Source organism: Leptinotarsa decemlineata, unplaced genomic scaffold (genome assembly GCF_025532065.1).
Source record: "Leptinotarsa decemlineata unplaced genomic scaffold, Ldec_3_MD MMD2_tig00003192_RagTag_RagTag, whole genome shotgun sequence".
NCBI lineage: Eukaryota > Metazoa > Arthropoda > Insecta > Coleoptera > Chrysomelidae > Leptinotarsa > Leptinotarsa decemlineata.
The window spans coordinates 4,637,881-4,654,325 of NW_027412582.1; the positions used below are offsets into that span (position 1 = coordinate 4,637,881).

The following is a 16,445-nucleotide window of genomic DNA, read 5'->3' on the forward strand; positions in this document are numbered from 1 at the left end:
CCAGCATTAGAAAGAGCTTTACGTAAAATATTGGATAAATATGAAGACTTTGCACTACATTACATAGATGATATACTAATATATTCAAAAGATAAAATAACACATAAAGAACACTTAAATAAAATTTTACAATTATTAGACGAAGCAGGACTTAAGATTAATTTAAATAAATGTCAATTTTTCCAAAAGGAAATAACTTATTTAGGCTATAAACTAAATGAAAAAGGTTTAGAAATGGATCTTGAAAGGATTAAAACTATACAGGAATATACAAGACCTCACAATTTGAAAACATTGAGAGGATTTTTAGGAATATTGAATTATTTCAAAAGGCTTATTCCGTAAAATGGAAATGGAATGAAGAACATGAACATGCTTTTATACAACTTAAACAAATATTTTGTAACAATCTTAAAATATATCACCCAGATTATAATTTACCTTTTGTATTAAAAACAGATGCTAGTATTTTAAGATTTGCAGAAGTACTAGTCCAAAATCAAGGGGGAACAGAAGTTCCAATATCTTTTGTATCACAAGTTACTGAAAAGTATGAACGTAATTACAGTGTATCGGAACTTGAGTTAGCCAGTATAATATTTTGTATATCAAAATTACGTTTTTATTTATTAGAATGCCTGAGAGAGAATGGATAAGGAATGAGAAAGATTTGAATGAAATAATGGAAAAAGTTAATTAAAAAATAGAAAGAAATGCAAATAGATATTTGAAAAGAGAGAATAGACGTAGAGGTAAAAAAGTGCAGTTAAAGAAGGGTGATTTAGTAATTGTCAAGGCTATGAGAGTTCCTGATAATAGAAGAAACAAATGTGTAAAATTGCTATTGCCATTCGAAGGTCCCTATATGATAGAAACAGAAAAGACAAAGAATAGCTATAATTTAATAAATCCTATCGATAAAAGTATAAGGGGTATTTTTAACATTGAAAGTATATATCAATATAAAACTTAAATAAAAGGAAATGATAATTTGGAAATAATAAAGAAGAAATATATATATGTTAATAAAATTTAATGTTCAAATTTTGTTTTTGATGTACCAAAATATTGAACATAAATTTGTGGGAAAATTTTTATGATTTTTATTGTTTATAAGAATCTTGACCAATGAAACTAGTTAATAAGTTTGTTCATTTAAATAAGGTTAGATGCGTTACCTCAATTAGAAATTTCTTATCTTTTGTTCTCAGTAAAATGGTTATGCACACAATGTAACAACTAAATCATTCCTCAGTTGGTTTCCATTGAAATTCAAATGTCATAATCCAGTATTTAAAAGGTCAGTCACCAGATATATATTTTCCTGAAACCCAAAAACAAATTAATAAAACCATTTAGATCAATATTAGAAAACAAAACAACATTACAATGTTGTTTTGTTTTCGGTCAAAACACATGTAAAACGGACGAAAGGCACGCCAAAACGGTCGAAACGCACGAAAAAAACACGGTCGAAACGCACGAAAAAAAAACGGTCGAAACGGACGAAAAAAAAAACGGTCGAAACGGACGTAAAACGGCCGAAACGAATATAAAACGGTCGAAACACATGTAAAACGGACGAAAGGCACGCCAAAACGGTCGAAACGCACGAAAAAAACACGGTCGAAACGCACGAAAAAAAAAACGGTCGAAACGGACGTAAAACGGCCGAAACGGATATAAAACGGTCGAAACACATGTAAAACGGACGAAAGGCACGCCAAAATGGTCGAAACGCACGAAAAAAACACGGTCGAAACGCACGAAAAAAAAACGGTCGAAACGGACGTAAAACGGCCGAAACGGATATAAAACGGTCGAAACGCATGTAAAACAGTCGAGACGCATATAAAACGGTCGAATATTTAGCTTTCCTCATTGTCGAATATCAACTCCACAATACGTACCACTCGACACCTTTGATGTCATCTCATTTTCCTCCTGATGATGCTAACTTGATTAACAAAGATACGATTCAGTGTCCTTCTGGTATGGTGGAATGCTAGACTTACGGAAAACCGACATGTTTTTTTCAAATGATGTATTTTGAAACGCCCTGTATATACGATAATACTATGTTTTTTACTGAAATGATGTATTTTGAGACACCCTGTACGTATTGATTGACCGCACGTTGAAGTGTTGAACTGTCGTATTTGTTCATAACCTGATTCATATTTCATCATCATTTCAGTTATTATCAGTTTCGCGCTTCCAATTTTCAACGAGTCGTATTCGTAACACTTCATGCCTAATTTTGAAACCGGCAACGCTACATTGCCCCATAAACAACGATTTATTTCACAACCGGCAACACCGAACCTGCCATGCGGCGTATAACCTCGATACCATCTCCACATCTCTTTGTCTCGATTACGTCACACGTGTTTCTCACTCTTACACACACACACACACCTTTATGTGAAAGATTAATTCTTCTAAGTATATTTTCCTATCTTCAACATGATAATGACGTTACAATTTCTCTAACTTTCTACGGAAATAAAAAAATGCGGTCAACTATAATGAATGAGTTAATTTCGTTCCCGACAAAACAATATCTATAAATACGAACCATTCGCAATTACTTTCAATATCTTATGTTGGTGTCGAGGCTAAGGACAACATCTACCACGCCGACGTCCTGGGTTTGGATCTCATTTCGATAAACTTTTTAAATTAGGAGCACGTGACAAGGGGGTCCGAGAGGTGATGCGGAGTCTCAAGAGGGCCAGAGCGGTGATGCGGAGTACTAAGGGGTGCGAGGAACGAAGTTCCATGCTGGAATCGCTACGATATTCATTTCATCCTGCGTCGGTGACATCACACGTTTCTCTCTTACACTCACTAAAGTTTCTCTCTGAAACACCAGCGACGCACGACCTTGAAGTGCGCCAAAATCCGCCTTGTTCATCTACTGATTTGAATTTCTTGCTGTACGCGCGGTAGCTTCTGATTGGTCGACTGGGTAATGGCGAGAAGTGGAGGTGGTCTGAAGGCTAAGGCTCTGTTCACACATGATGAACGTCTGGCAGAGACGAGGCGCTGACCCTTGTCCCTTCCGTGTGAACTGGGACTTAGGTCCAAAAACGGCCAGGATGGACCTGCAGTAAATTTGCACGTGTTTTTCCATAAGGAATCCTTCTGAATTTTGGTAATCAGATATAGAATTCCATAAAATAATTTTCTTTGTGAGAAGTACAACGCACATGATAAGAGGGGATCAATTTTAATATTGTCAAATATGGAAAATTATCATGAAATAATTCAATTCATCTGAACGAATACATGACTTGAACGCTGTTTCAACCTCAACTTTAATATTCTTGAACAAAAACGCTCAGTATTCTATCTTTTAATATTCCAAGTCCATAGACGTCAAAATTGATACGATCACAGGATATAGAAATACGCAAACTTTGCACATATTAAATACCGAGCATTTAATGACTGAAATCGGAATAACAAGTTGAGCTTTCTGTGGTAGCAGGTCATTGACGAAATATGAACAAAAAAAATTGATGTTTGAAAAAATTCACCTGCTGCTGATTTCATTCTGGATGTTCATAACACAAACTATATTACCAACAGATTAGCCACCAAAATTTCGATCATCTGCAAACAGTATCGTTTCGAAACAATTTCTCAAGTAAGCATTTATTATGTGTCTGATCTATTCATTGTCAAATTCATTTCTCTCTGAGAAATAAATGCGAATTTGAGAGAGTTAATCTCTGGCTTGTTTTATTGCAGAGTTTTCAACCTCAGAGATTATATTTCTCATCTTATTGAGAATATTACCCAAATCAAATAATCCTACGAGGTCTACCAGTTATCATGTTTTTCTGTCGAGACGTTCATTTGTCTTCGCTATTCATTTGGTAATTTTTCAGAAGGACTTTTCCTTGGCATTGATTCATTGTGGATACATGAAAATGAAAAGCATAGGTTCGTAGGAAGCAATTTTTAATTTGATAGTATATTATGAAATCATTTACATAAAATATCGACATTATCGAGACTTCAGTTGAACGGGCGTCCTTTGGGGTCCCGTTAACATGAAGAGTTAACGGGACCCCAATGTGTACCTCCATGGTAGCAGGTCATTGACCAAATGTGAACCAAAAACTGAATGTTTGAAAAAACTCACCTGCAGCTGACTTCATCCAGGATATGCTCTAAATGATGGTTATAGAAAATCTTTTGTACAGTGAATGCTCTGAAATGAAAAACAATTCCATAGAAAATATAACATATACAAGGTGTGGCAAAAATACATTAATTGGGAAAAACATGACAAGTTAACGGGGCTTCAACGTGTGATCCCTCAAGGTATACCTCCATGGTAGCAGGTCATTGACCAAATGTGAACCAAAAACTGGATGTTTGAAAAAACTCACATGCTGCTGATTCCATCCAGGATATGCCTTCATTGATGGTTATAGAAAATCCTTCGAACAGTGAATTCATCGAAATGAAAAATATCTCAAACTCAGCTTTCATTTGGATTTCAATTTTTTCCGTTGTTTCTTCCTTTTATTTGACTGCTGTGGTATCAAAAAATCTGCCATAGTGAACGATGGACAAATTTGGGTTTCCCCAGCAGTGGAATTTTCTTCGAGGACGTCGAAATGACCGCCGTTCAGGTTTCCAGTGAATCTCAATCTGACAGAGAACGCTGGCGTCTCACCAAACTCCATTAATCCCATCCCATTTCTATAAACCACGATATGCCAGTTATAAAGAAAGGCAGCCGCTGTTATTTCGCAACTCGTACCGTACGAGTTGGACCTCAACATCTCGAAAGAGTAATCAACTCTATTTCGGAACGGCTCTCCGTTCGAATAAGCTGCGAAGTACTCATATCGACTCCAGTTATCAACCACGTGATTGACAACTTCTCTTCTCACCACCTGCGCAAATTCTTCATTTTCGAACAAAATGTATGAAAAGGCACGGAATAAACAGCTTCCGTCACCTTTCATTTTAACGATTTTATGAGGAACCTGAATGTTGTCTACGAGAATATTCTCCATCTTCACAAAACGATAATCACAAAATCACTTCAAATAATTCTCACTTAAGAATACAGAGACTACTTACATGCCCTAAATAACATGAAACTATGATCAATCAATGATATGTCCACATATTATATACAAAATTTCGTTGGGTATAATAATTCAGGTAAAATTTCAATTAGGATCAGGTAAAAGTAAATCGAATCGGACATCTTCGTACCTGTTAACGAATATTTCGTTCCATTCATATATTCATAATACAAACTATATTACCAACAGATTATTTACCAAAATTTCGGTCATCTGAAAACTCCCTTATACGAATTAGTAGCCTATGCCAGCTGGATCTGAAAAAAAAACGGAATCGAGTTCAAAGAATTGATGAACTCTCCTGTTTTTCAGCGTTCAGCGAGAACGTTTGATATTTCGTACGTTTTGACCGTTGTTTTCAATTTTCTTTATATCTTTAAATCTGTTCAAGAATATTTTTACTACTTCCTGAATTACACTGCACGTGATAAGAGGTTATTAATTTCAATTTCTCTTATGCTGGTTTTCATTAAGTCATCGATAAATATTATAGCTATATAAAAATTAGTAACTCATTGAATTAAATAATCAATACAGTATTTTTGGCTATAATTGTTCTAGAAGGAAATTCTGTATCTTACCTATTTTTAGGTTGGACAATCAAATTTCTTTTATTATCGCGAGATAAAGTCATCCAAAATTCCAGTGATACCATAGAATTTCTTCTTGATAACGAGAATTTGTTATGGAGATATTTTTGATAGATTCCATTTTTTTCACAAAGTTAAAAGTAACATCGAGAGTAACATAATTATGCTTTGTATTCCTATTCCATCGATTGAATTGTGATATTATTCTCTCTAGCTTGCCTTATTGCACAGTATTCAAACCCGTAGATTCTATCTTTTGGTTAGTTCAGCTGGTTTATCTCACTGAGGATACTCAATCAATTGATTACCTGAATCAATTCTTCCTATGAGGTCTACTAGATTCATTTGTTTCTGTCAAAACTTTCATTTGTACTCGCTATTCATCTTCAAACTTCACTATTTAAGAACTCGTTCATCTGAAGTACTGTGTTTAAGTGGAACAGAACTATAACTGTAACACACGGAATGCCAATTAAGGTCGAACAGTATGATTCCGTAGTAATAGTCATTATTGTTGGATCAAAGATCTTTCAAGATTAGTTTCAAGCCAATTATCGGCTCATGAACATAAGAAATATTTTTGTGATAGATAGATGTTTATTATATTTTTCTAATGAGCAATTACTATCACGTCATAAGATGAATGATTGTAATCACTTGAGTACCACAACACCATCAACCAATTTCAAAGTCAATAAATACGAGAAAATGGTGCCTGAAAATATACTAACGTTTGAAAACTTTGAGAAACAAATGAAGGTACCATTTGTAGTGTATGCCGATTTTGAATCAGTACTCAAGCCGATTCAAACCACTAAACCAAATCCTGAATACTCGTACTCGATCAAGACATTCAAACATGAGCCTTATTCATTTGCTTATTTGATTAAATGTTCATACAAATGCAGCCCAGAAATTCGTCAGCAAAAGTGAAGATGATTTGAAAAATATTTATGAAAATCATCTTAGGTTTCGTATTCCTATGGATGCAGAAACTCCTGAGGAAGAGGAACACTTTGCTTCTGCTACAAATTGTGGCATTTGTTCTAAACAATTCAATGATGGTGAAGTTTAAGTGAGGGATCATTGTCATCTCACAGGAAAAAAAACGTCCCCCGCTGCTCATTCATCATGTAATTTGAATTTTAAATTACCAAATTTCATTCCTATTATTTTTCCCAATCTGAGTGGATATGATTGTCACTTATTCATAAAGGAATTGTATGAAAACAAAGATAAAGTGGATGTCATCCCACAAAATAATAAGAAATATATATCTTTCACAAAATATCTTTATACACACTCCTATACGGATAAAGATGGTAGGATGAAGAAGAATTATTTGAAAATGAGATTCATTGATAGTTTCAGATTCATGCCTAGTTCCTTGAAGAATTTAGGATCCAATTTAACATCTAACATTTCCCACAAATTGAAAATTTCAATTTAATGAGAAAGAAAGGTGTATTTTCCTATAGTTTTGTTGATAACATCGACAAACTGAATCATCCAAGATTTCCAACCAAAAATCAGTTTTACGATAAACTCAGTTGTGAACATATATCAGATTATGATTATGGGAGAGCTCAATTTGTTTGGAGTTCGTTCGAATATCAGAATTTGGGTAAATACTCTGATTTATATTCAGAGTGAGATGTGTTACTATTATGTAACATTTTTGAAAACCTTAGAAATATATCTGTTGATGAATATAAATTGCATCCGGCACAATACTTCACCGCACCCGGATTATCGTGGGATGCCATGTTAAAATATACTGATATTGAATTGGAATTACTAACTGACATTGATATGGTTCACTTCTTTCAAAAAGGTATTCGTGGTGGAATCAGTCAATGTAGTGAAAGTAAACATAAAGCAAACAATAAATTTGTACCGAATTATAATCCAAATGAACCATCTTCATTCATTCCATATTTGGATGCAACAAATCTATATGGTCACGGCATGTCACAATCGTTACCAACAGGTGAATTTTCGTGGTTAACCCCTCATGAAATTCTCAATCTTGATATAATGAATGTGGATGTTGATAGTCCTTATGGATATGTATTGGAAGTGGATATACATTATTCCCAAGAACTTCACGATAAACATTCCGATTTTTCATTCTTAGTTGAACGTTTGATACCTCCATATGCAAAATCGAAAGTTCCCAAATTAATTCCAAATTTAAACGATAAAAGAAAATATATTGTTCACTATAGAAACTTACAGCAAGCTGTCAATCATGGTTTGATAGTGATGAACACACATAGAGTATTGAGGTTCAAGCAAGCAATCTATAAAGATTTGAATACTGAAATGCGTAATCGGTCTAATAACAAATCTGAAAAAAAATTCTACAAACTAATGAATAATGCAGTCTATGGAAAAACAATGGAAAACATAGACAATAGAATTGATGTTAGACTCATTACACATTGGGAAAATATAAAAAGAACTATAGGTGCTAGTTGTCTCATATCGCGACCAAATTTTGAAAAATGCTCCATTTTTACAGAAAATTTTGTTGCCATTCAATTGGCTAGAGTAAAAGTTCATTATGATAAACCACTGTATTTGGGATTTTCCATTCTGGAATTATCCAAAACAGTTATGTATGATTTTTTCTATGGATGTATCAAACAACAGTTTGGAGAAGATGCGTCCTTACTCTACACTGATACCGACTCCCTTATTCTCAAAGTAAATAAAGACAATTTATATGAATTTGTCAAAAATGATATACATCTAATTACAAAATAGGAAACCAATTCAATATTCCAGTGACAAAGTCAGTTATAGGTAATTTCAAGGATGAATTCCCAAATGATCCAATAATCAGCTTTTACGGTACAGATGCTAAAGCGTAATATGTGAAATCTGTTGATGGTGAACTGAAGAAGGACAAAGGCGTCAAACGATCTGTTATAAAGAATGAATTGACATATGAAGACTATGAAAAAATCATCGAAGACGGAGGTATGATATTCAGGAAGATGAACTCATTCAGAAGCGTATTGCATGATATTTACACTGAATTGAAAAATTGAATCGCATTATCATATCACGACGACGAAAGATTCATCATTCCGAATACCACTCGAACTCTTCCATGGGGTCATAGCGATATAGAGTTTTATGAAATGATCCTAATGACAACATTCGTTGGGTGTTTGAAATCGTTCATTCTTTTTCTCAAGAGAGCGCCTTAGACCAACTGATTAATTTGTTGACTGTTGAGATGAATAACTGAATTATCATTCGAAGTGTTGTTGTTTTTTCCTTCAAACCGGAACATTCATTATTTGTGATTATTTCATTGTGATTTTTTTTTACATTGAAGTATTACTTTTGCCAAGTTACTTTGATGAATATAAAAAATGATGAAAATGTTATTTGTTTTACTTATATTTTTCATAACCAGTTACTGCAAAGTATATAGCATAATTTAAATGAAAGAAATATCAATTTGAAAAGAATCATCGTAGAGTGTATAATGTCTAAAACAATCGATAAGTTTGGTAGAAAAAGAAAATGGGGTGATAATGTCATTTGAGGTTCTCCGGGGAATGGATTTAAATGGACAAAAGAGTAATTATGATATGCAAAGAAAAATATTGGAAAATACAAGCGAACCAATTGTCAAGAGTGATTGTGTAACTTTATCATATCTTGAGGGGAAATAATGGAACAAAAGTGGTCATACTTCTAGCCCTACAAGCTGCAATACAATCCACAATTGGTAATGTTGCTCGCGATGCATGTCAAGCATTCGATGATAACATTGTAGAGGCTCGAATAACTTTGGCTCGTAAATATGATAATCTTGAAAGTGATGTAGATATGAAAATGTCTGACATAACAGTGTCTACAATGAAAAAATATAACACTTTGGAACAGAGAGTTGCAGTTTTGGAGAAAAAACATAAACTCAAGTCATCAGATGAACTGGGGTATCCAGGACTGGACATTAATCCAAATGTTAGAATGATAGAACCAAAACCAACAGATGACGTATTAATTGAATGTACATGGTGAATGTATTCCGCGCGCGCTTTGCCGCATTATGGTAGGTTAGGTTAGGTTACGTTAGGTTGAGTTACATTATGTTAGGTTAGGTTCATACATATGTTAGGTAAGGTTAGGTTCATACATACGTTAGGTTAGGTTAGGTTCATGAGGTGGACTGGGGTATCCATGATAGGTTAGGTTAGAACCAAAATCAACAGATGACGTATCAATTTACGAACATTCCGCGCGCGAAGTGCGCGCTTTTCCGTAGCCGAAGCGCGGAGCGCGAGATGGTGGTGAATCAATCCCGCGCGCGAAGCGCGCGCTTTTCCGCGGCCGAAACGCGAGGTCCGCCCAACAAGACGGGGCGGTGCGGTGAGCGGGGGTGGGCGTGGCTTGTTAGGGTCACCTCCCGAAAACCACCCACCTACCCGAGGCCACACCCCCACCCCGAAGCCCCGCCCCACACCCCGAAGTCCCGCCCACCGCCTCACCCTGCTATTCCAACACTCGTGCATGCATGCCCCCACCCCATTACGTGTGCGCGCCCCCGCCACATTCCCAATAGTCGCGCATTCATGCCTATACCCCACGGAGACCACTCCTCAACGGTAGAAGTCCAGTCCACTCCAGTTCAGTCCAGTGCAGTCAACTAGCAGAATTTTGAGTAAGTTAACAATGTTTTTTTATATCAACTAACTTTGTATTACTTTACATTTTCAGAATGACATCCAACACACAGGAAATCAACAACGCTGTGGCATCGATCATGCCGGTGGTCAAAGAGAAGGCAGCAATTCCTCAGCCCTGAGTTATTCAAGGCGGACAGGGTTGTGAAGAAGGTCAGCCGACAACCTACAGCTGGGCCGGTGGTCAAGAAGAAGGCAGCAACTTCGAGCGGTAGGGGCCGATCGCTCAGCCCTGACTTATTCGAGAAGGAGGACAGGGTTCTGAAGAAGATCTGTCGACAACCTGCAGCTAGGTCTGGTCCTATTGAAAAGTACAGAGTTGCTTGCAATAGGACTAATTCTTATACAGGTAGTTAGCCGACCGCTCGTAAGAGCTTGAGACCCTCCACGCCGCCGGTAGCAGTAGCGGAAACACCGAGGGCGCGTTCTCCGGAGGAGTTCATCGTATTGACCCCGTTGGCGGTGTCGCTTTCGCCGCTGCCAGCAACACCGGCGAATCCTCAAGTGTTCGTGCCACAAGTGCCAGTGCAACAGCCTATCGGAGAGGTTAGTGAAATGTTGAGCGGTTTCCTGCAGAGATGTAGAGAAGCAGAGCATGCTTTCCGATCAAGCGAGGCCGCGTTGGCTAGCGTTTCTCGCCGAGAGGCTGAAATTGCTAGCCGGCGAAGCGATCTATTGAAAGAATTGGCTGAACTAGATCGAGAGCAAACATCTCTGGAGGAAAGGCGTAAAGCAGAGACTTCTTCGATAGAGTCTTTTAAAAAATTAGTGACATTCATAAAGACTTTCCGTAGATTAAGTGTAAATAAAAGATTAGTTTTAGGTTAGTTAGGAATATTTAACTATGGTAGTATCAAGTTTATATTTGTAATTGTAGGAAACAAAAAAATAAATGAATAAAAAAAAAGAAATGGAATGAAGGTTGTTTTGGTTTGGTACACATTGAATAATGCGATGGTTGGAGCATTTTTCTTCACTTCGTCTTATTATTATTTTTTTTTTATTTCAATTCCAAGCTCTTCTAGACAAATACCTCACATCAATTTTTCTGTTCTCTAGTCACTTGTGAATAATCTCTTGAGAAGAAAAAAAAACATGTTTCACAATGAAATCAACAAGTATAATTTCATATAATTCATATTGTATTTTATCCATTCAATCATCTCTTTCATTGAATATAGCTTATGTCATTTTGCAATTCATTCCCACTCAATCCCCACGTCTCCCTCACTCCCTTTCAAAAGTATAAAAGTAGGAATTATCTGTTGGAATGGTCAGTTGATTAGCCACCTCCAACATGGAACCTGATTCAACTACCGAGCCATACAGCCTCCCGAAGCATCAGACATCTTACTATACTTCCATCCAGCAGAGTTTCGTTCACTCAACGACGGCACCCCATAGGATGGAGCATGGTAATGACATACCATCTGATTATCGATTGCAAGTGCAATATGTTACCGGCAGTGACGAAGCGGACCTATCAGACAGCGAATATTCGGATCCTAACGATTGGCGGGGGATCCTATAGATGGGATTCTGATAGTGATAACCTACTGCCCGGAGATAGTGATGACGATGACGCTGACGATGAGTCCGAGGAATTCGAGGATAGACCTCCACCATCCATCCACCGTTGTTGATTGCTGAAGATGGTTCACCACTTGTTGATATCGATCACACTGATTTTGAAAATATTCCAGTATTACATTTATCGAGTCAAGATTCGATGAATGATTTTGATATTAACGACTTCGTTAACTTTGCAGATGTGCCGGAACCAAATGAGCAAATTGTTGTTGAAAATCCAATCGTTTGGCAATTATCACCACTCAAACACCCTTCATCTACCCTTCCTCTTTGAGTTGATAAGAAATCTAGGACAATCAAGAGGAAGGTTACTAATGCATCTTCATCGATTGTCACTGACTTCAATGAAAAGAAACAATCAAAAAGTGTTGTGCGAGAGAAAAAATCTACAACGAAAAGTGACAGATCAAAGAGGAAGCCGAAAGGTGCACCTAAAGAAATGAATGGTGATTTGAAAGCTGAATCGCTAGCTTCTTTCAGTCCTCTACATCGGTTTGGAGAAATGAAAAAGAAAGCAAAATGCCGCCTTGTAAAGGCACAGGTGGCTATTGCTGAACTTGAAAAGAGTGAGCGAGCTATTAATGTTAATAAGGAAACTCTTCAAGCATTAGATGCCAAGATTGCATTAGCGAAGGTTGAATTGGCTAAAATGTGTACGGATGCAGATGAACTCCGTTCAAAAATTGTTGAAGATAATCAATTCAATCAACGTTAGAGAATGCAAGCTCAGGCAGAGCTTGAGGAGTCGACTCAACATTATGAGACGGCATTATCAGTGAGACATAATTGGCGAAAAGAGTTGGAGAGTGCATTTCAAAGTAACGGCGATTAGGTTTGGGAATGATAATTGTTTTCAATATCGTGACTTGAAAAATATAAGCGGGAATGGAGCATACAATTAATTTGGTTTGGTATACACAGAACGTTGCGAATAGCTGGGGCAACGTTTACCGCTGCAATATTTTTCAATTCACATACTTATAATTGAAATGAAAACAATAATGAACTTCAACATTACTTTATTCATAAATACAATAGTAGATACATTTAAACCATTTTTGATTCATCAATCAAAGAATTTTGTTCGCTAGGAAGGCCTAACCACTTTACATATACGTTATTTTTTCTTCTCTTCAACACCTTCTCAATCAGATATACGTCAGGATTCTCGGTTCGTAATAACTCTTTTTTGTGAAAACATTCTCTAATAGGTTGTTCATTCATGTCTTCAAGATTATAGGTCGTTGAGGTTGTTTTATTGATTTTAACAATCTTGAAGAGCTCCGTGGTAAAGTTCGCAGTGTAAGACTTTTCAAAAATATTTTTGTACTTGCTTCTGTATCTGTAGAGTAGGGAGGGTGAGTGTAAGCCCACGCACTTAGGCCACATGTGACCCATTGTACATCCTTCCGAGGAGTTGTCCTCCTAGGTCGTCGTCCATCCTGTCCTTTCCAGGAAGGTGGACAGGTCGCTGGGAGACATCTCCTTTATATCGGCAGGTATAGGCCAAGACTCGCCGAACACACACTCTCTTATCAACGATAACTCCGGGCACTCGCACAGGACATGCCTGACAGTCTCATCTTCCTGTTCACACATCCTGCATAGAGGTGTGCCCACTAGCCCCATATTATGTAGGTGTTTCCTTAGCTGACAGTGGCCAGTCAGAAATCCGACTGTAAGGCGTAGATTTTTCCTGGTCATCGCCAGATATTTCTTCGACGCTAGCTTCTCAGGGTCGCCCAATGTGATCCTGGCAAGATAACATCCTTTGATTTCATCCCATCTCTTTAAAGATTGAGCATGGGTGTAACATTTGACTAGTTTCGCAATTGTCGAAGTCATCAGGCCGTGGGTGCCACTTGGTCCTAAAACTCTTAGTCCAGCCGCTTCCTTGGCTAAAGAGTCGGTAATGCGATTACCTTTACTCCTGTCGTGCCAGTTATGTGAAGAGATTTTGCAGACTATCCAAGGAAATGCAGTGCTTGCAGATTCCCACCCCGGATCCAGAAACGATTATCATCGTAACTTTTTACTCATTCATTTTGCAGATCTCGATGTGAGAAGTTCTCTAGAAATTTATATTGTAATTTTGAATAAAATAAATTGTTTTTAAAAACGGTTTTCGACTTCAAAGTTACTTAACTGGCGCAGTCGCTGTAGGATCATTTCGCAGTTCGTTTTCGCGAAGTTCACGGCATCGGGTCCGATTCCGAAAATTGAACGTGAGTTTCAACTCTTTGGCGTTTACTACCTACCTCTGGAGTTCACACGAGGAAGCAGAAGAATCACATCAAAAAAGCAGCTCTGAAGTACAAGTAAGTACCGAGTTCCTTTTTACCCATTTCCCTGAATAGGAAAACATTAGATTTAGGCAAAATATATAAGTATTTTTTCTTGATTCTCAAATCCAATCCTGAATAGGATATTACATTGAATAATAACGTAAAATTTTGATGAATCTTGATTCAGAAATTGAAAATTTAATAAATAACTTTAATACTACTGTGGTTTTAGAAGAAACAATGCCTAACGGAAACACAGAACAAATTAACGTTAGTATGCTTAGATTATATGTAGATATGATTACGCCATACGATGGCAATCAAAACGGATTAAGTCAGTTCATTTCAAATTGTGATTTTCTAAATTCTACTTATTCAAATTCAACAGATCCTATTTTCAAGCAATATTTACTGAAGGTCATTCAATCAAAATTAATTGGTAGAGCCAATCTCTTAGTAGGAAGTAGAATAGAGTTAAATAACTGGGCCTTAATTAAAGAGGCGCTCATTCAATGTTTTGGAGATAAGAGAAGTTTGGAGTGTTTAGAACAAGACCTTCTTGTAGCCAGACCTTTCAAAAACGAACAACCATTAGATTTTGCAAAAAGACTACAAGTTCTTCGTAGTCATTTGATTCAAAGAATAAATTCTTATAGTATTCAAGAAATGGATGAAGCAACAAAAATTATTTATAGGCGACAATATCAAGTTATGTCATTGAGAACTCTTATAAGAAATCTCCCGGCTCCCTTACAACAAACAGTTAGATTTAAAAATCCGGACAGTATTGAAACTGCTATTAGTTATATGATAGAAGAAGAAAACTTTTTCTATGCACAAAATAATTTTAGACAACTCAGTAACCAAAACAATTTACCGAAAAATACCCCAGATCGTCCTAGACAGCAAACAACCTATTTGCAAAACCCCATTTCCAATACACAGCAATATTCTCGAACATTCCAATCGAATCAATCAAACCCCCCAATACAGCGATACACGCAGACAGTCCCTAACCACCAAATTCCACCTAGTTTTCAAAATTTTCAGAATAACCCAAACAGATTTCCTAGTAAATCCATACCAATCCAACCTAGACCCACTGTCACAAAATATCCGACAAATAGACAAGTATTCGGTCCCCCTAGAAATGTATTCAAGCCCACCGGACAAGTTCCGAATTATAATCCAGAACCAATGTCAACAACTTCAAGGAATACATATAAAACTTCCAACATTCCCAAATTTAATCAATTTAGACCCACGGGTCCTCAAAATTTCCAATCTGAGGAACTTTACCAAATTGACAGTAAAGAAACCTCACCCGAAAATGATGACTATCTTGACGAAACTAATCAAATTGCCCAAAACGAAAATATATACTGCGGTAATACCGAAGGCTATGATTATGAATATCCAACACACTACGATAATATCGAAGAAAAAGATATTGAACCCTCTCAACCGAACCCGGATGAAAATTATTGGTCAACATCTCAAACCGATCCCCCTGTATAAACGAGATTTTCTCGGATGCCCACTCAACCGACCTACCGTTCATTGAAATTAAAAATCCGCCTATCAAATTACTAATAGACACCGGTAGTATGAACTTCATATTAAATCCAGCCATTGCAGAAAAATATTTTCCAGAATTTATATACCAAAATCCAACGAAAATCAAAACAGCTATCGGCGAGAAAGAATCCTTATTCAGAGCCGAAATACCGGCCTTTCCTGAATTTAAATCTTCCGATAAAATAAATTTCATATTATTTCAATTTCATAATCAATTTGATGGGTTACTTGGCCTTAACGATATTCGAAATTTAAAATTTTCTATTGATTTTAAAAGAAACCGACTTATTAATGAAAATCTATGCATTCCAATTTTTTATAAGTTGAATAGACAACATTTCACAATCTCAGTGGATTCACATGAAATCGCGGCTATTAAAATTCCTGTTAATTTCTATGAGGGCGATGTCATTATACCCGAGATGAAACTTGATACTCTTTATTTACCGGAAACCTTATCTACAGCGAAACACGGATTTGCAAAGACAGAAATTATAAACAACACTGATACACGAGTTACCGTAGCAATAAAAACACCTATTGAAGTAATTCCTTTAACAGGGTGTCTCAAAGAAAAATTTG

General features: G+C 36.5%; 1 protein-coding gene across 1 annotated transcript; it reads right to left on the reverse strand.

The window, feature by feature from the left end:
* Positions 1-4,502: 4,502 nt before the first annotated feature.
* Positions 4,503-5,039, reverse strand: LOC141483193 (OTU domain-containing protein 5-like). Its single transcript, XM_074177666.1, has one exon. It carries the CDS (start codon positions 5,037-5,039, stop codon positions 4,503-4,505), a length of 537 nt encoding a protein of 178 aa, XP_074033767.1.
* Positions 5,040-16,445: the final 11,406 nt, after the last annotated feature.